Raw genomic sequence first — 27,924 nt, 5'->3', positions numbered from 1 at the left:
TTAGATAGATGGCAATACAGAAAATGGGATGTGCCGTGGGTAATAAGGAAGAAGTAGATTTCAGGGTGGAGAGGCAAGGATCTTTGGAAGAAAGGCAGAAAATGGGATAGAAGTGAACATAAAGGATGCGGGATAGGGAGTGGTTTTATTTTTATCTACGTTTTGAAAATCAGGGTTTTTACCCTGACTGTACACACTTGTTTGTGTTTCTAAATATTACTGTGTGTATGCAGGTTTGCGCAAATTCCCGTGAGATGGTAAATGGTAGAGACATGAGATTTTGCCCATTGATCGGAAGTTGTGTGCAAGTGCTGCCCAAGAAATGACCCGATGGGGTCAATCGACCTGATGGGGGCGCTATAATTAAAGGTCAAATTTTTTTGAAAAGTCATAACTCCTGCACGGTGGCACAGTGGTTAGCGCGGTCGCCTCACAGCAAGAAGGTTCTGGGTTCAAGCCCCGGGGTAGTCCAACCTCGGGGGTTGTCCTCTGTGTGGAGTTTGCATGTTCTCCCTGTGTCTGCGTGGGTTTCCTCCGGGTGCTCTGGTTTCCTCCCACAGTCCAAAGACATGTAGGTCAGGTGAATTGGCCATACTAAATTGTCCCTAGGTGTGAATGTGTGTGTGTGTGTGTATGTTTGTGTGTGTGTGTGTGTGTGTGTGTGTGTGTGTGTATGTATGTATGTATGTATGTATGTATATATATATATATATATATATATATATATATATATATATCGGCCCTGTGTGATGGCCTGGCAGCCTGTTCAGGGTGTCTCTCCGCCTGCCGCCCAATGACTGCTGGGATAGGCTCCAGCATCCCCGCGACCCTGAGAGCAGGATAAGCGGTTGGGATAATGGATGGATGGATAATTCCTGCACTATAAGTCCGATTTACACGAAACTTGATGCAGACGTCCATCTGTCCTCACGCTACAGATTTGCCCCAAGAAACGCTGAAGTCCACCTGACTAGATTTTCTGTCATTTTGAATTTTTTGAAAAACACATTTTTGACGACATCTAAACCGTAGGTCCGATTGTTACAAAATGTTCCGCAGGCCATTATTGGACAAAGCTTATAAAAAGTTGTGTTGTATTGTATAAAACTTGTTTATCTTATTTAGTTTTCAAGATATTAGGAATTGAACTTGAAAAGGGTGTGGATCCGCACATAAATAGACCAAAGTAAACAACCGTTGGGACAATTGACACACAACTTGCAGGATATTTCCACACAAATACCTGAAACATACCCTGAAAGTTTCCCTCAAATCAAGTTGTAATTTGTGATAATGGCCTCTACAAATACAATGGACTTGACTACTGCAAAAAATGGGCCTGGCATAACACAAATCAGACAATAAATCAAAGATTGTCCAATCATTATAAAACTCGCAGGATATGTTTCATAACAATGTTGAACCACGTTTTGAAATCGCTCAATAGGGGGCGCTACCAGTTCCAAACGTGCATGGGCCTAGTGCAAATTTGGCCATAAATCAATGGGTTTTTTCCAAATGTCACCAAAGTTGGTGGATATTTTTAACTAAGCTGTTGAAGCTCTCAACTTCTCACAGTCTTTGTTTGCTTGAACCCCAGAATTCTGTATTTCTTATTTTCATTGAGATAAATCTGTTATTCTGATCAGTTGTTTGACAGATTGCAAGATGAGCAGCCAAAATTTGCAAAGAAGATCATCGCGGTGAACAGTGACCTCACACAGCCGGAGCTGAATCTGAGTGAAGTGGACCAGGATACACTGGTTGAACACATCAACATCGTCTTCCACTGTGCTGCCACCATCCGTTTTAATGAACCACTCAAGTGAGTTACCCACTGTCGTCTCTTAGTTGTCTTGTGTATCTGCCTGATTTTTTTGAATGCCAAGCCTGGAAATAAATTGAAGATACTGCACATGCACACTCGAACATATCTACTCCTACTCTATGCTGATTCAGATCCCCCCCCCCCCCAATGTCATTTTGTCAGATGTCCCAATGTTACTGCTGTTTTACTTTATTTTTGCACTTTGTAAATCATACACACCTACAAAGGTAGTGCAGGTTGTCCAGCAACCGGAGAGTTGCTGGTTCAAACTTCGGCTCCTCCCGGCACAAGTGTTGATGTCCCTGAGCACAACACTTAACCCCTAAACTGCTCCTGATGAGCTGGTTGACGCCGACATCGATATATGAGTGTGTAAAATGTGAGCCGTAAATTGTAAAGTGGTTTGGGAAAAAAACTGCTATATACACCAATCAGCCAAAACATTAAAACCACTGACAGGTAAGTGAATAACATTATCGCGTTACAGTGGCACCTGTTGAGGGGTGGGATATATTAGGCAGCAAGTGAACAGTCAGTTCTTGAAGTTGATGTGTTGGAAGCAGGAAAAATGGGCAAGCGTAAGGATCTGAGAGACTTTGTCCAAATTGTGATGGCTACACAACTGGGTCAGAGCATCTCCGAAATGACAGGTCTTGTGGGGTGTTCCCAGTATGCAGTGGTCAGTACCTACCAAAAGTGGTCCAAGGAAGGATAAACGGTTAACCGGCGACAGGGTCATGGACGCCCAAGGATCACTGATCTGCTTGGGGAGTGAAGGCTAGCCCGTCTGGTCCAATCCCACAGAAGAGCTACTGTGGCTCAAATTGCTGAAAAAATGAATGCTGGCTATGATAGACAGGTGTCAGAACACACAGTGCATCACAGCTTTCTGTGTATGGGGCTGCATAGACGCAGACCGGTCAGAGTACCCATGATGACCCCTGTCCACCACTGAAAGCACCTACAATGGGCACATTAGCATCAGAACTGGACCATGGGGCAATGGAAGGAGGTGGCCTGGTCTGTTGAATCACATTTTCTTTTACATCACGTTGGACGGCTGAGTGTGTGTGCGTCATTTACCTGGGGGAGAGATGGCACCAGGATGCACTATTGGCAGAAGGCCAGCCGGTGGAGGCAGTGTGATGCTCTGGGCAATGTTCTGCAGGGAACCCCCGGGTCCTGGCATTCATGTGGATGTTACTTTGACACGTACCACCTACCTAAACATTGTTGCAGACCAGGTTCACCCCTTTGTGGCAACAGTATTCCCTGATGGCAGTGGCCTCTTTCAGCAGGATAATGCACCCTGCCACACTGCACACCTTGTTCAGGAATATTTTAAGGAACCTGACAGAGTTCGAGGTGTTGCCATGGCCCCCAATTTCCCCAGATCTCAAACCGATCGAGGATTTGTGGAAAAACAATTCTGATCCATGGAGGCTCCACCTCGCAATTTACAGGAGTTAGAGGATCTGCTGCTAACGTCTTGGTGCCAGATACCAGAGGACACCTTCACAGGTCTTGTGGAGTCCATGCCTTGTCAAGTCAGAGCTGTTTTGGTGGCACGAGGAGGACCTACACAATATTAGGCAGGTGGTTTTTAATGTTTTGGGTGTTCGGTGATCAAATGCCTGTAGCACACCTACCAACCTCGTCCCATTTTAGTTACCATTCTGCATCTTAGTGTTGGGTGATATGGAAATCGCTTCCATATGCAAAAATACCATGTTTAAAATGCCATCCAACTGAGGGGCATCACAAAATGTTTGGTAATGTAAAGTATAATATCAAAAGTTCAAAACAAAACCAGTTTTCAAATAATACCTCCGCAAATATCAGACCTTATTTTGTCAGACATTTTCGGTAATAGATTCTCATTATCATTAATTTAGAAAATAGAATTGTGTATCACAATATGAAAATATCCAAATGTCATCATTCAACTGAAAGATGACAAACAATAATATTGAATTATTGCCCAGCCCTACTGCGTCTCTCTGCAAGGATTTAGTTTGAAATAATTTGGACATGCAAAATGCTTAAATAGTAATGCCCCTATCATATTACTCTTTCTGTTCTCCCCATCCCTAGAGATGCCATGCAGCTGAACGTCTTGGCCACCCAGAAGATGGTGGCCCTGGCCCACAGGATGAAACACCTCGAGATCTTCATTCACATCTCCACAGCCTATGCAAACTGTGACAGGGAGCTTATTGAAGAAGTTATCTATCCTCCCCCCGTAGACTACCGAAAATTAATTGACACTCTAGAGTGAGTTTGTCGGTGTTTCATAGGGATTGAAAGTAATGTGGTTCAGCTGAGCTTGACTTTAATGACTTTGTTTTACATGGATGTTTTGTTTTTTTCTTGGTAGAGGGAGGCAGTCTCGGATGTCTAGGATCATTGGAGTACTGAAACTGTGATATGAGCTCTTTGTATACTTAGCACAGAAAGTAAGGAAATTTGTGTTTGGTAGATTATTTCTTTGTTGTAACAATGCTTCTCGGGCAATAAATAGTATACTGTTGGAAAGCGTGTTTATTTCCCTTTTAGATGGTGCCACATTTGTAAGGAACATGCATTTGTGGGATGAGCAGCAGAGCTGAGAATGTGGGTTGCGCCCATGAAAAATTTGACAAGTCTTCTCTGCCAATGCCAAACAGTTTATTTTGCTGTTGCTATTGACTCTTGTTTTGGGCTTCTGGTACCCCAGGTGCTGACAATCAGGTGCCTGATATAAGATTTATTGCCAAGAAGCATTGTTACAACAAATAAATAATCTACCAAACACAAATTTCCTTACTTTTTGTGCTAAGTTTATATTGCTGTGTGGGCTAAATCGAAGTTGTTAGGAATTATGCTGATGAATATCACTTGAACAATATGTCCAACATCTAAGTCATGGCAGGATGGTAAATGACTGTAAACGTTGGCTACATTGCTGGCCTCACCCATTAAGATAGATTAGGAAAGTATTTAGAGGCCAGTGGATTGAGTTTAGCGGTGACAGCTGAAATGAGGATGCCATGTATAGTCAGTATCCACCTCTTTAGGGAAGTTATACTATATTGCAGTTCAGACGGAACATGTAAAATCTTTTTTTTTTTGCTGAAGTTGTTGGCAGTAGTGGGCATTCCAACCCTGAAAGCGGTCTTTAACAGGTGACATGCACCATTTTACTACAGTTAGTGTATAAATTCTCTTTTGGAAACTGCTGACACAGACCTAGTTCATGCTAATCTTGATAGTTGTCTTCGTCGAAGAATTGATGATAAAATAAAATGACATTAGGACATACTAGACTAAAACCTAGATTCTTAGCTGCAGTTGCATTTTCCATCTCAAAGTATTCATGAGTAACAGCCATTAATTAAACTGAACACAACTCCTGCATCATTGGGTACAGTAAGTCAAATGCCAGTGATCTCTACCTTTTAAAGTGGCTCAAGTAATTCTCTTTGCATGAATAACTCAAGTTGGATAATGTATAACTCTTCTGACTATTGTTGACATTGCCAACCTCTACATTAAACCTAGCTCTTCATTTATGCAAAAATGTTTTCCGTTTAGTGTGGCGGCATGCATTCATGTGTAAAATAATCAAACCTGTGAGACCACTTGGAGTAGTTTGTCTCTGGACTCATTTCTTCAAACTCCATTGAAATGAAGATAAACAAATATCAAGCAATTGTTTTGTTTTTCACCAGATGGATGGATGAAAAGCTGGTGTCTGCACTCACTCCCAATTTAATCGGGGAGCGTCCCAACACCTACACCTATACTAAGGCCCTGGCTGAGTATCTGGTGCAGCAGGAGGCTGGGAACCTCAATGTGGCCATCGTCAGACCATCCATAGTTGGAGCCAGTTGGAAGGAACCTTTCCCTGTCAGTGGTGTACACCTTTACTGTTGTTTGCCAATTCATATTTTTGTCATGTAGACATGGGACAAGTTCAGGGAGGTGATCTTTCTGTGGTTGGTACAAATTATTTAACATGTCCCTCTTGTTTACTTTGAGGTTACAGATGTAAGGTGTCATTTTAAGCACTTTGGGTGTCTAGAAAAGTGCTATATAAATGTAATGATGATTATTATTGTTGTTGTTATTTTATCTACACCCCCATTATATTAAGTATAAAGCAAAGTACCCTCTGAAACAAGGTCTAGTCCTAATAAGATACATACTTAGAGGTGCATTTGGTGATGGATGGTTTCAAGGCCAAGAGATATCAAATTTCACATTTCAAAATGTACTTCTGTGCCAAAACTTAAGTGGCAATTTTGAATGCTTTTTAAATAATGCTTTATTATTTTCCATGTCCTTCCAGGGTTGGATTGATAACTTTAACGGACCTAGTGGAATATTTATTGCTGTAAGTATCATGAAAAAGGCCTGTTGACTTTATAAGGATCTGATTTTTATTTTATTTTTTTTGCATTGAAGTGAAGAGAGGAGCAGAATTGTGAACTGATCGCCACATGGTGTTGAGTCGGATCAGATGGTGTGGAAGGCTGCCACACAGACCTGACAAACCTAAACATGTAGTGAGGGTGAACTGAGAACATCTGGTGGAGGCCTCTGTCTATGAGGTCTTCAACTCCCACCTCCGGAAGAAGTTCTCATGTATCCCAAGGGAGGCTGGGGACATGGAGTCTGAGAGGACCATATTCAAAGCCTCTAGTGCAGATGCGGTAGGTAGGAGCTGTGGTCATAAGGTCATCAGTGCCTGTCAAGATGGCAACCTAAGAACCTGCTGGTGGACACCAGCGGTGAGGGAAGAAGTCAGGCTGAAGAAGAAGGCCTTCGGGCTTGGTTGGCCCAGGGGTCTCCTGAAGCAACAGATGGGTACCGGAAGGCCAGAAGGGCTGTGGCTTTGGTGGCCACAGAAGCAAAAATTTGGATGTCGGAGGAGTTCGGTGAAGCTGTGGAGTATGACTTTTGGTTGGCTTCAAGGAAGTTCTGGCAAACCATCTGGTGACTGAGGAAGGAGAAGCAGGGCTTGACTCAGGCTGTGTTCAGCCAGGGGAGGGGAACTGTTGACCCGTGCTGGGGATATTGTTGGGCAGTGGAAAGAACACTTTGAGGAGCTCCTGAACCCTGCGAACATGTCCTCAGTAGAGGAGGTGGAGTCTGAAGACTTGGGGGAAGCCCCACCCGTATCCCTGGCCAGATGCCTCTGAGGTAGTTAAGAAGCTCCTTGGTGGTAAGGCACCAGGTATGTATGAGATTCACCCTGAGATGCGGAAGGCTCTGGACATTGTTGGGATGTCTTGGCTGACATGCCTCTTCAGTGTCACATGGAGATCGGGGACAGTACCTGTGGAGTGGCAGACTGGGGTGGTGGTTCCTCTGTTTAAAAAAGGGAATGAAGGGAGTGCTCCAATTATTGGGGCATCACACACTACTCAGCCTCCCTGGGAAAGTCTACTCAAGGGTGCTGGAAAGGAGGCTCCAACCAATTTGTCAAACCTTGGATCCAGGAGGAATAATGTGGGTTCTGTCCTGGCCGTGGAACAACGGACCAATTCTTTACCCTTGCAGAAGTGCTGAAGGGAGGCATGGGAGTTTGACCAGCCAATCTACATGTGTTTTGTGGACTTGGAGAAGGCTTACGACCGTGTACCCCAGGGCAGTCTGTGTGGGGTACTCCGGGAGTATGGGGTACCGAGGCAGTTGCTACAAACCATCCGGTCCTTGTATAACCAAAGTGAAAGCTGTGTCCATATTCTTGGCGTAAAGTCAAACATGTTTTCGGTGGGTGTCCCTTGTCTCTGATTCTGTTTGTGATATTCATGGACATGATTTCGAGGTGTAGCCAAGGTGAGGAGTGTGTCCGTTTTGGGACCTCAGAATTGCAGATTTGCTCTTTGCAGATAATGTGGTCTTGTTGGCTTCATCAGAACTTGACCTCCAGCATGCACTGGGGTGGTTTGCAGCTGAGTGTGAAATGGCTGGGATGAGAGTCAGCACCTCCAAGTCTGAGGCCATGGTTCTCTCCTGTAAAATGGTGGATTGCTCCCTCCGGGTTGGGGATGAGTCGTTGCCTCAAGTGAAGGAGTTCAAGTATCTCACGGTCTTGTTCACGAGTGAGGGTAGGATGGAGCGGGAGATCGACAGGCAGATTGGTGCAGCATCCGCAGTAATGCGGATGTTGCACCGGACCGTTGGGGTGAAGAGGGAGCTGAGCTGGAAGGCAAAGCTCTTAATTTACCAGTCAATCTTTGTTCCAACCCTCATCCTCATGAGCTTTGGGTAGTGACCAAAAGGATGGGATCACGGCTACAAGCAGCTGAAATGAGTTTCCTCCATAGGGTGTCTGGGCTCAGCCTTAGACATAGGGTGAAGAGCTCGGACATCCGGAGGGAGCTCGAAGTAGAGCTGCTGCTCCTTTGTGTTGAAAGGAGCCAGTTTAGGTGGTTCGGGCATCTGATTAGGATGCCTCTTTTGGAGGTTTTCTGGGGACATTCAACTGGGAGGAAACCCCGAGGTAGACCCATACCTCACTCAAGGTACTATATGTCCAATCTGGCCTGGGAACATGTTGGGATCCCTCAGCAGGAGCTGGAGGACGTTGCTGGGGAGAGGGACGTTTGGAGTGCCCTACTTAGCTTGCTTGCCACTGCGACTCCACCCCGGAGAAGCGGCTGATGATGAGATGAGATTATTGCTGTTGATCATTGACACAGGAAATAATTCTGGGATCAGCAACACTTTATTTGTCATTTTATTTCATGTACTTGCATAAATGAAATGAAATGAAATATCGTTTACCCCAGCCCACAGCAGTGCAACACAAAGACAAAAACACATATCCAAAAACTACCGGACCACATATATCCAAACTAAACAAAAAAAAAATCATTGTCCAAGAAAATGAAAGCCAGCCAGGATGACTGTCGGAACTGTCGGTCTCCATGGGCTAGCAGTTAGTGTACCCTGCTCCGCTTTCGCGTCCTGTCAGACGACCCTTGGTGTTTTCTCTTTGGGTGCAGCTCTGCGCAGGGCTGTGGTCCTTGTGCCCACCGGATGCAGCAGACCAGGCTTCCTCAGCCGATCCAACACCAGCTCTCCCTGCCAGACACCTTGAACACACCTCCCCGCACTCTACACGACGACACAAAAACACAGTCAATGCTAGGCAAGGCTGCCGCCAGACTGCCTTCAGTGTTATTGGAACTGCCGGTCTGCATGGGCTAGCAGTTATCTTAGCCTGCTTCGCTTTCGCGTCCTTTCAGACCACCCTGGGTGTTACCTCTTCTGGTGCAGCTCCAGGCAGGGCCATGGTCCCTGGGCCCACAGGATGCAGCAGACCAGGCTCCATTAGCCAATCCAGCGCCAGCTCTCCCAGCCATCAAACAAAGACACAAGCTTAGATGCAGACGTGGACAAAGACACTGCATGAATGGTACTGGGTGAGGCCGCTGCAAATGTGACTTCGCACCGCCATCTTCTCACACCAGTACTGGGTGAGGCCGCTGCAAACGTGAACCTGCGCCACCATCTATTTAATATACTTTTTAATTGATTTATAGAAATAATTTCATATGAATTACAGTAGGGGCTCTTTGCTCAGTATCTGTTTAAGAAATTTAGTCTACTCCTGGGATCTAGTCAACTGAAACTACTACTTTCGGCTGCTCCTGTATGGGGTCGCCACAGCAACTCATCTCTTTCCATCTCTTCCTGTCCTCCGCATCTTCCTCTGTCACGTCAGCCACCTGCATGTCCTCCCTCACCACATCCATAAACCACCTCTTTGGCCTTCCTCTTTTCCTCTTCCCTGGCAGCTCCATATTCAGCATCCTTCTCCCAATATACCCAGCATCTCTCCTCCACACATGTCCAAACCATCTCAATCTTGCCTCTCTTGCTTTATCTCCAAACCGTCCAACCTGAGCTGTCCCTCTAATATACTCGTTCCTAATCCTGTCCTTCTTTGTCACTCCCAATGAAAATCTTAGCATCTTCAACTCTGCCAGCTCCAGTTCTGCCTCCTGTCTTTTTGTCAGTGCCACGGTCTCCAAACTAACATAACATCCAAGCCTGGATAAATGGGGAGGGTTGTGTCAGAAAGGGCATTCGGCGTAAAATCTTTGCCAAATCAAATACAGTGCATCCGGAAAGTATTCACACCCCTTCACTTTCCCCTCATTTTGTTTTGTTACAGCCTTATTCCAAAATGGATTAAATTCCTTTTTTCCCTCATCAATCTACATACAATACCCCATAATGACAAAGCGGAAAAAGGTTTTGTAGAAATTTTTGCAAATTTATTAAAAATAAAAAAACTGAAATATTGCATGTACATAAGTATTCACACCCTTTACTCAGTACTTGGTTGAGGCACCCTTAGCAGCGATTACAGCCTCAAGTCTTCTTGGGTATGAAGCTACAAGCTTGGCACACCTATATTTGGGGTATTTCTCCCATTTATCTCTGCAGATCCTCTCGAGCTCTGTAAGGTTAGATGGGGAGCGTCGCTGCACAGCTATTTTCAGATCTTTCCAGAGATGTGCAATGGGGTTCAAGTCTGGGCTCTGGCTGGGCCACTCAAGAACATTCACAGACTTGTCCCGAAGCCACTCCTTCGTTGTCTTGGCTGTGTGGTTAGGGTCGTTGTCGTGTTGAAAGGTAAACCTTCGCCCCGGTCTGAGGTCCTGAGCGCTCTGGAGCAGGTTTTCATCAAGGATCTCTCTGTACTTTGCTCCATTCACCTTTCGCTCGATCCTGACTAGTCTCCCAGTTCCTGCTGCTGAAAAACATCCCCACAGCATGATGCTGCCACCACCATGCTTCACTGTAGGGATGGTATTAGCAAGGTGATGAGAGGTGCCTGGTTTCCTCCAGACGTGACGTTTGGCATTCAGGCCAGAGAGTTCAATCTTGGTTTCATCAGACCAGAGAATCTTGTTTCTCATGGTCTGAGAGTCCTTTAGGTGCTTTCTGGCAAACTCCAAGCGGGCTGTCATGTGCCTTTTACTGAGCAGAGGCTTCCGTCTGGCCACTCTACCATAAAGGCCTGATTGGTGGAGTGCTGCAGAGATGGTTGTCTTTCTGGAAGGTTCTCCGATTTCCACAGAGGAACGCTGGAGCTCTTTCAGAGTGACCATCGGGTTCTTGGTCACCTCCCTGACCAAGGCCCTTCTCCCCCGATTGCTCAGTTTGGCTGGGCGGCCAGCTCTAGGAAGAGTCCTGGTGGATCCAAACTTCTTCCATTTACGAATGATGGAGACCACTGTGCTCTTCGGGACCTTCAAAGCTGTAGAAATTTTTGTGTACCCTTCTCCAGACCTGTGCCTCGATACAATCCTGTCTCGGAGGTCCACAGACAATTCCTTTGACTTCATGGCTTGGTTTCTGCTCTGACATGCACTGTCAACAGTGCGACCTTATATAGACAGGTGTGTGCCTTTCCAAATCATGTCCAATCAATTGAATTTACTACGGGTGGACTCCAATCAAGATGTAGAAACATCTCAAGGATGATCAGTGGAAACAGGACGAACCTGAGCTCAATTTTGAATGTCATAGCAAAGGGTGTGAATACTTATGTACATGCAATATTTCAGTTTTTTATTTTTAATAAATTTGCAGTAATTTCTACAAAACCTTTTTCGCTTTCTCATTATGGGGTATTGTGTGTAGATTGATGAGAAAAAAAAGGAATTTAATCCATTTTGGAATAAGGCTGTAACATAACAAAATGTGGGGAAAGTGAAGGGGTGTGAATACTTTCCGGATGCACTGTATATGGATCATAAATCAGATTTCCAGTCAACTGAAACCCAGCCGATAATCTTTTCATACTGGGGATGCACCCTTTGCATATCTGCATCAACCCTATGTGTAGTTTTTTTTTAGGCTTTTTACACTGCCTTTCCAAGGCAGGAATGCTTCGCCATTAATCCACCTTGCTGTTCTGTGGAAAAGGCATGAAGACAGAATGGGGGAGTCAGTTTTGTTCCAGCGTTAAGCCGGCAGCAGAGGTAGTCACAAAGACGAATCAACATCATTGCAAAAGGGACAGCTGGCAGGACGGGACAGCCGACACTCTTGTCCTACACATCATAATGCCTCTACTTCTGGAACGCCGGCAGGCCCTGTAAAATCACACACTTGGGTGCCTTTATGCCGCCTTTGTTTGGTTCAGTGTAAAAAAACAAGTGGTGGAAACACAGGTCTTCATTACGGCAGTATCATGGGATCTCTGTGTGAAAATGCCGTATGAATTGGTAGTTGTGGAATTATTTATGAAATGATTCGGCATGAATTTTCAAAGAATGTTTTTCTGTCCACCGCAGGCCGGTAAGGGGATCTTGCGAACGATGAGGGCATCTAACAATGCTGTGGCTGACCTGGTGCCTGTAGACGTGGTCATCAACGCCACGTTAGCTGCTGCTTGGTACTCTGGATCACAGAAACACAACAGGTTGGCAATAAAGCCACATATTTTAGTCTGGGCATGCGTTCTTTAACAATAAGGTGTTTTTTTTTTAATTGAAATTTTGATTTTAGGTTATTTTTAAGCAGATGTTGAATACTGACTCTTCTTTCAATAGGCCCAAGAGCATCCTGGTTTACAACTGTACAACTGGTGGGATCAATCCATTTCACTGGGGTGAAGTCGGTAGGAAATTATTCTTACCTTTGCTACATTTTTGTTTTTGTCTTGAAGAGCCCCTAACAATGAAATCTTGGTTGTCTCAGCTTTGCGTCTAATGATGTACCCCAGTTGTCAACTGAGCCAGTGTTGGCAGGTCTGGTCTACCACACCTTGCTGTCTCTTTGTTCCCCTCCCCCATGTAGGTCCTGAATGGTGTCATTGTTTGTTACTGACTTCTCTTAAAGGGAGACCTTGCAGTGAATCCCACATATTTGCTTGGTCTTGGACAGTTGAGACAACGGAAAGTTTCCCCCGAAGCAAGGAATCAGTAATCTGACCTGCCAGTTGACTAGCCCCAATAATGTTGCTTGTATATCTGACAAAGAATTGGGGGTTATTTGCGAGTCTTGTAACAAGTGCAAAGGGGCTTTCTCTGAGGCTGTGGGTATGTTTCCTGGTGCTGGAAGCACCACTGTAATATAATGCTCACGTTGATGTAGAATATGTCAAACGATGACGGAGTCCAGATTTTGCTTGGCGTTATGAATGGCTTAAATGTCGACTGAAGTGTGCACAATTGTGTTTTAGGATCAGTTTTGTCAGATTCCTTAGCTAACTTTAATTTGTTGTAGAGAAGGAGAGATAAAACATATTTCTTTTAAAGAGAATTTCTTTACGAGAAGAAAGTAACTTTCCCATCCTGATTGTGTTGCTGTGTGCGTTGTTGTTCATCAACTCCTCACAACTTTACCTCCACAGTGTCACCAGGAAACACCGCAACATACTTCTTCCTCTTATGGGCTCAGCAGCAGCACTACCCTGAAATCTCCAGAATTGAAATTAAAATTAAATGATCATGCCATGTCAGTTCAAACTGTCTTCGAATGTTTGACCATCATGTAATTAAGCCCCGCAGAACGCTGCTGGCACATGAATGACTCGGACAAATACGGGTCTCAATATGCTCTGTGTGTTTATTGATCTGTAAATGGTATATTTCTTTCATAGTGACAGTTTATTTAGGTCTTATTTCAGCTGAACAGCTGACATAATTATACAGTTGCTGTGATGAATTCCAGGACTCGTGACCATCCACAGTTGCTGCGTAGTGTTGGAATAAATACGGAATTGGCAAGAAAGCGAGACTGTCAAAAAGTCATGTTAATTTTTTTTATGACCTATACTATCCAGCATTTTTGATTTACATTTAACATGATTTAAGAAAGAAATCCAAGATTTAGCTGTTAGTTAACGCTACAACGACCAAGCCAGTCATTTTGACCATTTTGAATTTTCAAAGTTTAATAACTGTGGGGGGGACACAGACCTGCCGCTCCCTGAATGCTCCTAAAATTGCATATATTTACATTAAAATGAGATTTAGATAAATTGCACCAAAAACAGTTCTAAGTTCTACCTAAAACGACCATGACCGGTCAAAATGACCGTCTCGTAATTTGCGCATAATCGTGCGCATCATGTCACTATTTATGACGTGTTTTGGTCGCATCATTTCCTTTGTGAAGTTCATTGCGCTGTCCCAGAAATTTTTTTTTAGCATTCTCCAGTGCAGAGAAATAGTCTAAACTTGATTTTTGATTATTGCCAACATGCCTGGTTACAGACGCCGTTACAGACGCATCATGACTACCACCAACACGTTGCAGTATTTACAGGCTGTAACATACAAAAGACTCACTGTCGAGCGGTTAGCGATCTCGCCTTGTGGTGCAGTACACCTCAGGTCGAATCCCGCAGCGGGTGGAAATATGCTCGGCAATATTGGTGGCAGCAGTGGGATCCGAAAGTGTCCGGAAGCGTGTAGATCCTCAGAAGTCTCTTCGGAGCGCGGGAATAACGAAGCTTGAGGGTGCGCTTCCGGGAGAAGGTGACTACTGTAACCTTCAAAAAGACTCACTGGCCGATCGCCAGGGGTCGGCCTCCTTTGGTCGAGTGGTTAGCGATGAAAAGAAAGAAGAAAAAAAGTAAAAAGGAGAAAATATCTCGGTTACTCAGGCGTTCGACAGCGACCATTTTAAATTGTTTAAAAATAGTATTATAGTTGTTAAAATGTAAATATTGGTGTCAGTCGTTTCTCAACAAACATACTAACATATGCAATACATTAATATCTCCACTGGGTATTTACCTTGACAGAATATAGAGTTTAAAAACCGGTGGTTATTTTGACCGCCCATGGTCGTTTTAGGTATGAGTGAAATCCCGTTCGTTATAGTGTTAAGAGCCTTCATAACTGAAGGTGTATGCTGTTGGTACATGAAGCAGGCACTGATGAATTGTATTGGATTTCCTCATGATAGTAGTTATTCTGCATGGGACATGGGGACCTGGAATATAGATGGAAAGTTATAAATAAAGCTTACAGACATAATAATAACTTTAAATAAAGTTATTATATCTGGTTACTGTTACTAAAAAAAACTTCCTTGAAGTTGAACACATTTTGAATTTATTAGTGGCTCCATTGTTGGTTGTTTCAAATGTTAAAAGGGCAGAAATGCTTAAATAACAGATCTAATGAGAAATAACTATTGCTGCCCTCAGTGGAAATGGGGTGGCTAGCATGCTGTTTGAATGCATGTGTTGCAGTATAATATTTTTTGTATAAACCTTATCGCCAGAGAAGTTAAATTACCGACGCCGCTACCCTCATAACCCATAGTACCTTAATAAAGCAGACATGGATGATTAATAAGAACTAAGTAGTCTAAATTTAGTTGAACCCATTAATGTAGCAAATTGGCTTTTACTGACTACTGCAAATGCTATTGAATAATTCATGTCTATTTTCATGGCTTTTCTATCTGAAATGCGCTTACCTGTAATTGAACTTCCTGAGCATGTTGGAATAGGTAACAGGGTTGACGAGAATTTAAATGTCAGCACCTAGTCACTCTTTAGAGTCACAAGGGCTGTGGAGAATGTCCTAAAGGCGAATTGTCTGGGGCTTCCAACTGATTCAATTACAAACATTTCAGGGAAGGTTTGGTCTGTGCTCCTACGTATATTTTAGGAGCTTCCATGCAACTTGGAGCCTTGCCAACTTGATTTCATATAGAATAATCAAAACATAACAAAATGTTTTGACGTCATACTGGTGTCATTAACTATCAAGTTGAAGTTTGTGAGTTCATGAAGGCATGCATACCAATGTTGTACATTAATTTGCTCTGATTCTGTGATGAGTTGCATGTCGTAAATGGTCAATTTTGGAGAAGTGCTTTGAGCTGGGGTCAAACGTTTCTTTGAGTCAGGGATTGGTTTCAAACTCTTAACTGAATTCTTAAGACTGATATTGATGAGTCATGTTGAACACCTTTTGTCTCTTAGAATACCATGTAATATCCACATTCAAGAGGAACCCCCTCGAGCAGGCCTTCCGTCGGCCCAATGTTAATCTCACAACCAATCATCTAATCAATCAATACTGGATTGCTGTGAGCCACAAGGCTCCGGCCTTCCTCTATGATCTGTACCTCAGGCTGACTGGACGAGAGCCCAGGTAACATCATCACCGACTCGAACGCACCGTATCTCTTCTAATGCGACGCACCCACACACTCCTACTGCTTTACCTCTGTGGCGCTTCGTGTCGGTGCAGTAGCCTAACATCCTAGCTGTGACGCTTATGTGACGTACTGTGACGCTTGTGTGCCGTTGTTTTGGGAGCTTAAGAATGTATAACCCAACTGTCTTTCTGCACACGCAAACTAATGGGTTCTGCAATTTTAAGTCTTCCTATCGCAGTATCAGTGTTCTGGGTTGGATATCCAAAATAAAAGCACGTGGATTATCTTGTTTCATTGTGAATACTGGACAAAGATGGACCTTGTGCTTTTGGGAACTCAGCCCTGTTGGCCCTTATGAGAAAACAGTCACTGCTAGTCGCTGAGATTCACTATCAGCTATAGGAACAAAGGAGTTTTGGACATTCTCCTTTCGCTGTGATGAGGTAATGTGAAGCAGCAGACGTTGCATACAATCCAGATTCTTTCAGATTTAAAATCCTTAACTCTTATCATGTGTTGCCACGAACTGCAGGCTAGCAGTGGCAATGTCATTTAAGGGCCAGCATCTTTGCTATTAACAAAAAGGGGGGGGGGGGAAACCATTCTCTTCCATCTCGTTCTGTGTCCTCCTTGTCCTGTGATGTCTGTATTTTTCTCCTGCAGAGTACTGCATAAATATGACCTTCAAGACCAATCCCTTAGAGCGGGCCTTCAGAAGGCCAAATGTCAATCTGCGCTCCAACCCCTTTACCAATCAGTACTGGACAACTGTCAGTCACACGCTGCCCGCCGTGCTCTATGACGGTTATCTGAGGCTGACGGGCCGCAAGCCCCGGTAAGGTTGTAACTGCCCTTACCCCCTCCCCCTTTCAATCAGCCCCCACTTATTCCACGCCCCCCCCCCCCAAACCCATTCTGCACTACCGTCCCCTTTAAGGAGTGCTTTATTTTTTCTTTTTTTTCTTTTTTTGTCAACTGTTGTGTGTCATGTAGAGGCTATAAATGGTAAGGAGCAGAAAAAAACAACAACGGTTTGCTATTTTTGCTCCACATTATGGCACTGGCTGGCATTGGACTCTTTAGTGTCGGTTTCTATACAGGCATGATTTGAGCTTGTCTATAGTTTTTGGCATTGCAAAAGATTTTATAAATTGGTACTTGTGAAAGTTTAATGCTTATGTCAGTTTTTTTTTCTTGAATTCAAAAATATTCGCACAAGCCATGTCATAAACCTAATACCCATTATCATCCTCATGCAATCACTGAAACTCCAAAGGCACCATGGGGGCTTAAAATATTTCACCAACTCCAGCGGTTCTGTTCAGCAGGACTTCACTGAGACCATTGAGCTGCAGGACATAGCCACACCTAAACTGGCTCAACCGTTATGTCCCACTGAACATAACCATGTGCTTGAAAAAGTGATCGGAATCGAAGTGTTGAACTGTTTCACCACAAGTTGTTTCCAAGCCAGAGACCTTTCAAACGGTGGCAATATTTAACAGCAAAATGCTTCACTGTATAACATTATAAATAAGCCAAATTTTCCAACGCCACTTTGCTGTTTGAAATGAATTTGGTTCAGCTGTTAATTCACGTTCTTCACGGTGTGATTCCAACCTACATTTTTTTTTTTTTGGCTATGTGACCTACTGTAAGTATTATCTCTGCTTTAATCAACTATGCATGTTTGTCTTCTCTTCTGAATCACTGGCGCTCTAAGAGGGGATCTGAGTCATCACAATCTGTCTTTTTTTTTACTATAGATGGCCACCCTGCCAGTATTTCATGCAAACGATCAGAACTGCAGGCCTATTATGAAATACGGTCTGTTGAAAATTGCTGAAATCACACATTTCAAGTTCTTCTTGAAAACCCTACTTTTAATGTTACTCAAATGCAACTGAGAAGAATTGCATATTATGTTTACTCAGACTCTTCTTCATCTGTACTGTGGAACACTGCAGCTTGTGTCTGTACTGTGGAACACTGCAGCTTGTGTCTGTACTGTGGAACACTGCAGCTTGTCTGTAATGTGGAACACTGCAGCTTGTGTCTGTACTGTGGAACACTGCAGCTTGTCTGTGCTGTGGAACAGTGCAGCTTGTCTGTAGAGCAGCGGTTCCCACTGCAGTTTGGACTCCCCAGCAAAATGAAGATCAGTTTAATTTGAACATAGATTTAATTCACCTGAAATTACCCCCCCACACACACACACAAACATATATATGAATTAAAATGAAAGAGTTTATGTATTTTACTGTCTGTGTGCAGTACAGACAGCTGTACATTTAAAATACTAAATCATTTTTGAAACAAATATTCCCTGTGGGAGTCTTTTTGGCCAAAAAAGTCTATCAGATAGTGCAGTGAGTTGTGTGATTAGTCTGTATTTGGGAGTCCATGAGCTAGAAAAGTGTGAGAACCTCTGTTCTACTCTGTCACATCAACATCAGCTCCTAACATGTTGGCTGTTGTTTAGTTGGTATTAAGTTACACTCGGGGCTAAACTAACATAACATTTTTGCTAAGGTTTATTAAAGGGCATTAACTGGATTTACTTGTGTTAAGTTAAAAGGAGGTCAGTTTTATCAACACACACAATTTGGTGTGAGTCTGTCTTTGGCGCCATCTTGGCTGTAAAGCAGCTGTAATTTATTTTGTCTTAAATGGTAATCGTAATAATCTAAATCCAAAAAAATTTTTTTTTTACACCAAAACAAAATGGTCTGTCTAAATTTAGTCCATAATTGCTGATATGTATTATTTGATTATTGTCCTCCTGGCCTGTACACAGGCTAAATCCACTTAGCTTTCGGCGGATGAGTGTTTGTTGATGTTGGGGGTGAGATGGGCTTGTCCACTTACAACTCTGTCCATATCATGCAAACATCTGCACATGCACTCAGTGGTGACTCCATTAGGCACATCTCTTGGTTGACACGGGCAGACGTACAGCTTTCAGACACAGGTTCAGGTACTGTTCCTGAACCACAGCTGTGAGAGGGCACGCTAACTTCCATTCCTGTTACCTGAACACAGCTATACTATAGTGGCTGCATGTTCCATAAACCTGGACAATTGAAGAATGCAAAAATCTGATGAATACTGGTTTTTGTTGAGACATGCTGGAAAGGTCAGAATTGAGCACAAGCAGCATGAATTGTATACCTAGCTCGGCTAGTCAGTGACAGGCTGCTGTATTTTGGGTGTTGATAATGTTTTCTTGCCACTCTTTAGGCTCCAGCTACCAATAGAAAATAATTTGAATGCCATTTCATACCATCACACTAGGCTGGATGCTTCCCTTCATGGCCATACAAACTAGATGCTACCAGCAGATTAATCTGCCATGCCATAAAGCAGGGATAGGCAACATGGTCCAGAAAGGTCCGGTGTGGGTGCAGGTCTTTGTTCCAACTAAGCAGTTACACACCTGAATCTATAGATCAACCAATAGTCTTGTTCCAACCAAGCAGTTACACACCTGATTCTATTACTCAACCAATAGTCTTTGCTAAGGACCTTGATTGGTAGACTCGGGTGTGTAACTCCTTGGTTGGAACAAAGACCTGCACCCACACCGGACCTTTCTGGACCATGTTGCCTATCCCTGCCATAAAGCAAGTACTGTCACAAGGTGGCTCCAGTAAAACGATGTGGAGCTTCTTTTACCGCAGTGTCCTGTGCATTCCCCAGATAACACGGCACGCTTTGAATCAGGTGGACCATGATGCTCGCGTGCTATTGTACCACTGAAAAATCTGCAGGAGCTAGGTCCATGCTGACTCAATAGTGAATCAGTTGTTTTTAAATCCATGCTAGAAAGAATTCAGGCTGAGCCCACACAGACAAGTTGGAACCTGCAGCGCCTAGTGTTTACCTAATGAAGTTGCCACTGAATGTAGTTCTTTAAGGACCATTGTTGGAGATTTGATGTTCAAGTCATGCACATGTGAGAAGAAGATTTCATGGGGTGTAAGATGAAGTAAAATTTCTCGAGGCAATGGCAGGTGTAATTTGTGTAGTTGTCATTATGCTCGTCAACAAGTGTAGGTATTTGTTTAATACTGGCTGAATATAAGATGAGGAACCTTGGGATATGATTGTTAGAAGATATACTAGTAATCCTAGCTATGAAGGCACTTGTACATTGCCCCAAAACATCCGTTACCTGAGTCATGATCTCTGTTGGGTTAGGCTTCACACCTGCTAACCTCTTTCCCCCGCTCTCTTCTGCTGACCCATTCACACATTTCCTCTTCATACTGTTTACTACACGCTCTGCACCCCTCAATTCACACCCGTCCACACCCACCCTCCTCAACTTGTCCTTTTCCCTCACTCTATCTTGCAACCTCATCACTTTCTCCTCCTTTATAATCCTTCTCATCAACCTTTTAATATAAACTTGTTACTCTATAAGCCTTCCCTCTTTCCTGTTATTTCTTCTACCCCCCCCCCCCCCACACACACATGATTTTCCCTGCTATAACCACTACTCTTCATCCCACTTTTCTTTCTCTACCCACTTATGTGGCCCTTTGTCATGTCTTTCTGCTCTCCAAACTTGTAGGATGATGAAGACAATCACTCGTCTCCACAAGGCCATGATGGTTCTTGAGTATTTCACAAGCCATTCCTGGGTGTGGAACACGGACAACATCGCTATGCTGATGACACACATGAGCCCTGAGGACAAGAAGGTAGGGAGGCACACGGCGTCACGCTGTGAGTGTCTTGGCCGCCTTCCCATCGTGTCTGCTGTTATTTCTGTTTGTCCCTTTCCCCTCTTCTGTCCCTACTGAGTCTCAGGCCCAACCTTCACCTCTTGACCCCCAGGCACCACGATAGAGACAGAGGAAACACATTATTCTCCATCAAGAGCATTAGTCCTGTGTGTGTCGGGGGGCACAACACACAACATAAACATGCTGTTGAGATGGCAGACACAGATTTCCTATGGACTTAGTAAGCTATGTCCGCAATTGTTTGCTGGTAACAAAAGAGGGATTCATCTTGTTGACTTTGCCCGTAGTAAATGGAAACGTTGTACTGGATGAAAACGTGTCTGGATTCGAGAGTTGTAGAATGACTAAGAGAAGGACAGACATACACTAATATCTTGCACGTTACTTGTTCTTGTGATAGAACGTACTACTATTTTCTAATTTTGCTGACATAGTCAAGTAGGACCTAATAAAGTGGTCCAATGACAGGGCAACTTTTGCAGCTGGTTCTCAGCCTTGTAGCTGAACAAACGGATAATAATTTGTTCTTTTCTACAGGAATCAATGGATTCTGGCGATGTAAACTAGCCTATTAGCTAATGCTGATTAATGTACATTGTCCCTTCCCAAATAAACGTTTTATTCTGTCTGTAATCCATTGGCGCTAAGTAAGCAGAGCCCAGTATGAGCATGTTTATTGCTTGGCTATTAAATTAAATAAATCAATGATCACTTGCCCAAAAAAATTCACTCTGTTTTAAGTTGTGATTTTGTCTTAATATTTCCAACTCATGAAGTTTTATTGATAAACTGTGACCATGTGACAAACTAATATTTTTTTGTATTGTATTATGAACTAAAAAATTAATTGGTTCGAAGTTAATTCCCTAAATAGTTAAGTTTTGAGGTTTCCATCAAATATTGACAGTATATCTTTGTGTGTGTGTTTTTTTTAGGTGTTCAATTTTGATGTGCGTCAACTGCACTGGGCAGAGTACATGGAGAACTACTGCATGGGCACCAAGAAGTACGTCCTCAACGAAGAGCTGTCAGGCCTGCCTGCTGCACGGAAACACCTCAACAAGTGAGACTACGCCACCCACACCAGCCTGCTGCACACACACACACACACACACACACACACACACACACACACACACACACACACACACACACACACACACATACAGATGGGTGATGGGCTCTAACAACTATCTGTGTTGTAAGCTCACTCACCACAACCAACACTGTTGTAACACTTAGATATCATCTGCAGTTCTAGAAATAATCCAGCATCGTTTAACCCACCATTAACCACTGTTAACTTGACATCAGGGATTTTAGTGTGCGCATCTTTGCTCTCAAACTGTAATCATCAGATTATCATTCCTAGTAGATGATAGTTACGGTAGCATTAATCCTCTGAGCTTCACCACGGCTCATGCGAACAAGCTCACTGCATTGAAACCATGGTGCTCGAGTGCAATGTGTGCGACCACTATAGATGGATTAATTTTAAAAGTGTGAGTTAAAGGGAGATGTAGTATATCTATCTAACTCCATTAGCAGCCATGATAAGTGTTCTCTGCATCTCTGCAACACCTCCGGCATATGGTGGCATTCACTAAAATAGCTGAAGCACTGTTACATGCATTTTCTTAGAAGGGTCGTAGTTTTCACATCCACATACTTGCTGCTAGTGGTGTTACTGGCCAACACTTCCATACAATTTTGGCGGTGTTTCAGAGATGCACAGAAGACTGCCCAGTATTATGACTGTTATCCCTACAACATGTGTAGACAGATAATGAAAAACAGGATTTATTTCCTTTTGAAAAAAGGGCATCTGTACAAAAACTCGCACTCAAGCAAGAATTTCATTGTGTGTTTTTGGTAGTTGCATTTTTTTTTCTCTCTCATAGTTCATCATTTTTTGCCATACTTTTAAAATGCTGTCTATTTTCTCCAGGCTGAGGAACATCCGCTACACCTTCAACACCATCCTGGTAGTGCTCATCTGGCGCGTCTTCATTGCCCGCTCCCAAATGGCCAGAAACATCTGGTATTTTGTAGTCAGCCTCTGTTTCAAGTTCCTGTCCTATTTCAGAGCATCCTCCACCATGAGATACTAGCCTGGGATGTATGGGTGGGTGGATGGATGAATGAATGGATGGATGGGAAAAAAATCAAAGGACATGTAAAGGTTGTGAGAGAGGATGGGTTAGCAGCCTTTAATACCGGTGTATCTCGGCAGCATTAAAACCAGCCACGCATCTTGACCACAGAATAGCACTTGTACTGTTGGCTTCAGGTACACAGCTACCTTACTGTTGTGTATCTCACTCATTTTTTTCTTACCTGACCCAGATGCATTTTATAAATTACACTAGCACACTGGCTCATCCCAGATGCAGCAACTCCAGTTCCAAAGCCCCCACCCTGCAACTATAGACTATCAGCACTTGGATTCATCTGCTCCCAGCTGATATTTAAGAAACAGGAAGTGTTGTTGTTACAGCACCTCTCTTAACCTGATCCAAATTCCGACTACTAGCTTTACTCCTGTGTAACCCTGAGCTCCAGACAGTCTAGTTTGCTCAGCCGAAGACACTCTAAACCTGCTCCGACCCATTAGTCTGCCTGCCCTGCTGCCTCCAAAAATGCTATACACTGGATGATGCTCTGCACAAATCCTCAGTTGGTTTTGAGTTAGTCCAGGTTTTGTGGCACCCTAGTTAGTCATTTATGTCCGTCTTGTATGTAAAATTCCTAATTGGTATGTCCTTTGTAGCTGCAGTGGGTTTTCTAAGTAATGCTATAAAGGCCGCATTTCCCTGCTGTCACTTGAAAACAGTTAAGCTTTTTTTTTTTTTTTTTTTTTTTGCGGAGTTGAATATTGTGGGCCAACTGTAATATCTAAAACATAATTAAAAAACATATTTCAATTACCATTTGGCCACACAGTGTGGCCCAAATCTCCTATCAGAGCTTTTCGTCTCTGTTCTTTTTATATTGCTGTAAAACATAAATGAGATCTGGCTCTTTGGGCTTGGCAGTCTGCTTGGTACAGATAGTTTTAAGCGGTTGGGAAAGTATTGTTTCTCTCCATCTCTTCCTCTGCTTTACTAACAAAGCCTTTCCTAGGGGTTGTAATTGGCCTGCTTTGGTGACTTGTTTACATATTTCCTGCTTTAGCCAAGGCAGAGGCGGATGTCAAAATAATTACTATTATGTTTGAAGTAGACCGCTGTGGCTTGCTCCCTATTGCTACAACCAAGCAAGGGGTTATAATAGGATGGCTTTTTATACAGTGCCTAAAAAAACCCCTGATAATGCTTGCATCATCAGATCCTGCAGATGGAGCTTGTAAAGATTTCTGTTGTTTTCTCATTAAGCCATCTGTGACAGCCATCTTTCAAAGTATTTTTGCCAAAATACCTCTTAGCTAGCTGACTTGTAGCTCGCAACAGATCCCTGCTTGGAGGACAGGACTGGTTTAGATGAGAGGGAAGTGCTGTCGAACTTGGAAGAGGAAGTATCCAGAACCTTTGCAACACTTGAGGAGGTCTGTTGTAGCTCAATGTGAACAGCGGGTTTTCATTTGGAGAGGCTCCTTTTGCCTCACATGCTTAACTGGCTAAATTAATCACCCAGGTTCATTCCAAACATGAGTCGTGCTCGAGACTGGAGCGATGCTTGGGGATTTGGCTTTCTGTTTTAATGAACCACTCTTCGGTTCGGTCTAATTGTTGAACGCCACTTTTGTTTTGTAACGTTAATGTTGTCTTTCTGTCAGTCATTTTAATGGTCTGTCATATCAGCTGATTTGACCATCCTAGCAGGTTGTCTATCCACAGGAAACCCTTTCTTGTTTGCCGTTTTGCCCATGCTGTTCATAAACCTCCAGTTACCCTCCCCCTGGCCGTTGCAATGCTTTTACCATCCCGTTTTTGCCACGAAGGAGCCAGAATCTGTAGTATAGCTGACACGAGTCCAGGTGAACTCAGACAGGAGGGTTTGGACTGAGGACTGGACATGCAGCGTGGAATTCCGAGGCAGGAAACTTCAGCTGACCTTCAAATGGGTGCAGAAGATGAGTGCATTTTTTTGCGCCTCTCCGTCTTTGTGAAGATGTCGCCCTTAAACGTCACGTTATAGATCCTGTCATTACTAAATGCTAAGGTTGTCTTATACCCCCATGGTTTTTCTGGGTAGGTTTCCATATCCTTTTACCCCCACAGCTTTGGGTGTTGTACTCAGCAGTGTCTACACATGTAGGATGTTGGCATGTGATCTCTGGTTCTTGCGTTGGGAATGTTCTGCAGCGGCTTGAACACCTACATGGATGTTCTGTGAACGCCTCTGTATGATTAACTACTTGTTTTGGTCTCGGCACATTTGTGGCATGAGCCGTTTTGAATAGGATCATGTGACTAGGAAAAAAAAACCTCCTTTTAGGAAAATGTGTGCAAGTATGAATTGTGCCTGAACTTTGTCAAAATAATAACAATGTGAAAACACCAATCAGATCTATGTTTTCTAATCATTTGTGTACAACTCTATTTAGGTAGACTTCATAACGTAACAAAAGATATTTTTATGCTGATATTGTGTGGCTATTTACTATGCTTGGGATCACAGATGTTACTGAAGCAACTTTACCTGCTGTAAATTATTGTACGTAACACAAAAAAAGATGTATACTTAACCACAAAATTTACAAAACCAAATTTAACTGTCAAGTTGCTTGTCAGTTAAGTGTATATGTACATGTTCCCTCTTTCTCTTTGAATGTAATCGAATAATACAGCCTGACTTCTTTGCACAGCTGAAAGCTTCCTCTGATTCCTGAATCCCGAGTCTAACAAAATGTAGTTGCCTGTATTTTCAATATTCATCAGCAAGGTAGATTCCTTTGTCTTTTTCGGGGGGGGGGGGTGAGAGAAGAACCATGTATTTAGAACTGTGTCAGCTAAATATCCTCAACTGTCATTTAGAAGTTTATTTATGTGTGATCATTTTTTGTGTAACACTTAACACTGAGTCATTTTGTGGGGTGTTTTTTTTTACATTTTTTATTTTTTTTTAATCGTGCACAATGTCTCCATCATCTGGCATAGAGTTTCACTTGTGACGGAGAAGCACTGGAGCAGTGAAGTCAGGGTTGGAAGACGAGCTTCTCCCGGCTCGTCCGCTGGACGTCAGAGGGGCTGGCCCTCTGAGCTCAGATTTTAATGTCAGGGACTCGGACTACTGCATCAGAACCATTAGGTTTTCTAATCAAACAGGGCATTGCACACCTCAACATCAGCATTGGCTCAGCTTGTGGAACAAATTCTAGTTTGATTCTGTGTAGTCCACGTTGGTTCATCATTGTATCAACAAACTAGATGAAAGAAGATGTTGTTTAGTGGCTCATGGAACTCTCATTTGGATTTGGAACTACTTTTTTTTTATCAAGGCTTTTGTAGGCCTAAATGAGATTATACTGATGTAATTAACATTGAAAGTCCCTTGTGCCTGCTATAACTATATATTTTTTGACTTTTTTTTGTACATTGTTTACACATCGTAGGCATGTGTCATGTTAACAAATAGCCGTCTACCATCTTGACCTGAGTGTTGGGGGGGGGGGGGGGGCTGTGTATTTGGGAGAACCCGAGTAAGAGTGTTGATCCGAGTCTGACCTGTCCAGCCTTGTTTCCCTTTCAAGCATCTGAGATAACCTGACACGCAACACAGGAGGGATTCAGATGTGTTGATGCTTTTAGGTAAATTCTGCATGGATTTCGGCATTATGCATAAAGGATAACTGGAGTATTTCTGTGGTAGTTCGGATTTAATTTGCACTTGTTCCAAAATCAGTTTTGATAACTCGTGTTTTTAACAGCTGACATTGTGTAGTGACTCCACATCTTCACTTTTACTTTGGGGAGCTTGATACATGAAGGCCGGTGTCAGTCTCTTCTCTTTCCAAAACACAATGCTGTTCTCGACAGTCATTCTCAATGTGAAGCTCAAATCAATGGGTGCCTTTTTGTTTGTAAACCAAAAAGAAGAAATAAATGGATAAATTCTTCTGATTCCAAGACTGGCTTTTATAAGAATAAATCAATCGGTCTTTCGGTCATGATGTCACAATGCCTCTGATCCTTGGAAGATGGTGCCCGGCGTCGTGTTGCCCTTGGAAACGGCCCAAGTCCGAAAGACCGATTTATTGAACATGTTAAAGAAAACAATGGCGTCCGGGTAGCGTAGCGGTCTATTCCATTGCCTACCAACACGGGGATGCTGGTTCGAATCCCCGTATTGCCTCCGGCTTGGTCGGGCGTCCCTACAGACACAATTGGCCGTGGCTGTGGGTGGGGAAGCCGGATCTGGGTAAGTGTCCTGGTCGCTGCACTAGCGCCTTCTTTGGTCGGTCGGGCCGCCTATTGTGTGTGTGTGTGTGTGTGTGTGTGTGGGGGGGGGGGGAATAACGTGAAACTCCTTACCGTCAGGTAAAAAGAAGCGGCTGGTGACGCCACATGCATCGGAGGTAGTCTGCAGCCCTCTCCGGATCAGCAGAGGGGGTGGAGCAGCGACTGGGACAGCTCGGGAGAGTGGGGTAATTGGCCAAGTACAACTGGGCAAAAAAAAAAAAAAACAGCTGCTGGTGGGGTTAAGTTCCACAGTCACACCAGCAAACGCATTTCCATCGCAGTTTATCCCATTAACAAAAAAAAAAGAAAAAAAAAAAGACAAAATCGTCGGCAACATTTAAGTGACAAATGAGCAACTCAAAAAGGGGTGAGTTGAGAACTTTTCTCGTCCTACCCCGCTAACACTGTTAATGATTACGCGATGCACTGATAATAAAAAATAAAAGTTCAATTTACAGCCGTCACTGTCTGTGATGTCTGAAACGATGAACGCAAAGCAAGTAAGGACTTGTTGAATTTGTGTTCAGTGTTTTCAGGCCAGCTGTTCACTGGAGCCCTGGTTTAAAGAATAAGTAAGCACCTGTTTTTACCTTGTCACCACCCTCTGACATTTAGAAAAGGATATAAAGGGGTGTAGATGTACAGGATAGTGATGGTGGTGTCCATGTATAAATAATATAAATGGGTGTAGATATAGAGGGCAGCGAGGAGTGGAGACGCATACTGGTACAGATTTTCAAAAACACGGGTGATGTGCAGAACTGTATCAGCTACAGAGGTGTAAAGTTGATCAGCCACAGCATGAAGA

General features: G+C 43.4%; 1 protein-coding gene across 1 annotated transcript in view; it reads left to right on the top strand.

The window, feature by feature from the left end:
- Window positions 1–26,788, top strand: part of far1 (fatty acyl CoA reductase 1) — a 46,819-nt gene extending 20,031 nt beyond the window's left edge. Inside the window, exons 4-13 of the mRNA XM_056281953.1 lie at window positions 1,650–1,825; window positions 3,923–4,102; window positions 5,539–5,716; window positions 6,159–6,203; window positions 12,133–12,260; window positions 12,391–12,458; window positions 15,786–15,957; window positions 20,541–20,670; window positions 21,651–21,778; window positions 22,664–26,788. Coding sequence (XP_056137928.1) covers window positions 1,650–1,825; window positions 3,923–4,102; window positions 5,539–5,716; window positions 6,159–6,203; window positions 12,133–12,260; window positions 12,391–12,458; window positions 15,786–15,957; window positions 20,541–20,670; window positions 21,651–21,778; window positions 22,664–22,826 — 1,368 coding nt within the window. The 3' untranslated portion in view covers window positions 22,827–26,788. The remainder of the gene's footprint in view (window positions 1–1,649; window positions 1,826–3,922; window positions 4,103–5,538; window positions 5,717–6,158; window positions 6,204–12,132; window positions 12,261–12,390; window positions 12,459–15,785; window positions 15,958–20,540; window positions 20,671–21,650; window positions 21,779–22,663) is intronic.
- The last annotated feature ends 1,136 nt before the right edge of the window (window positions 26,789–27,924 follow it).

The sequence above is a fragment of the Lampris incognitus genome, chromosome 6 (assembly GCF_029633865.1).
Source record: "Lampris incognitus isolate fLamInc1 chromosome 6, fLamInc1.hap2, whole genome shotgun sequence".
NCBI classification, from domain to species: domain Eukaryota; kingdom Metazoa; phylum Chordata; class Actinopteri; order Lampriformes; family Lampridae; genus Lampris; species Lampris incognitus.
This window is presented reverse-complemented; position numbering and strand designations above follow the sequence as displayed.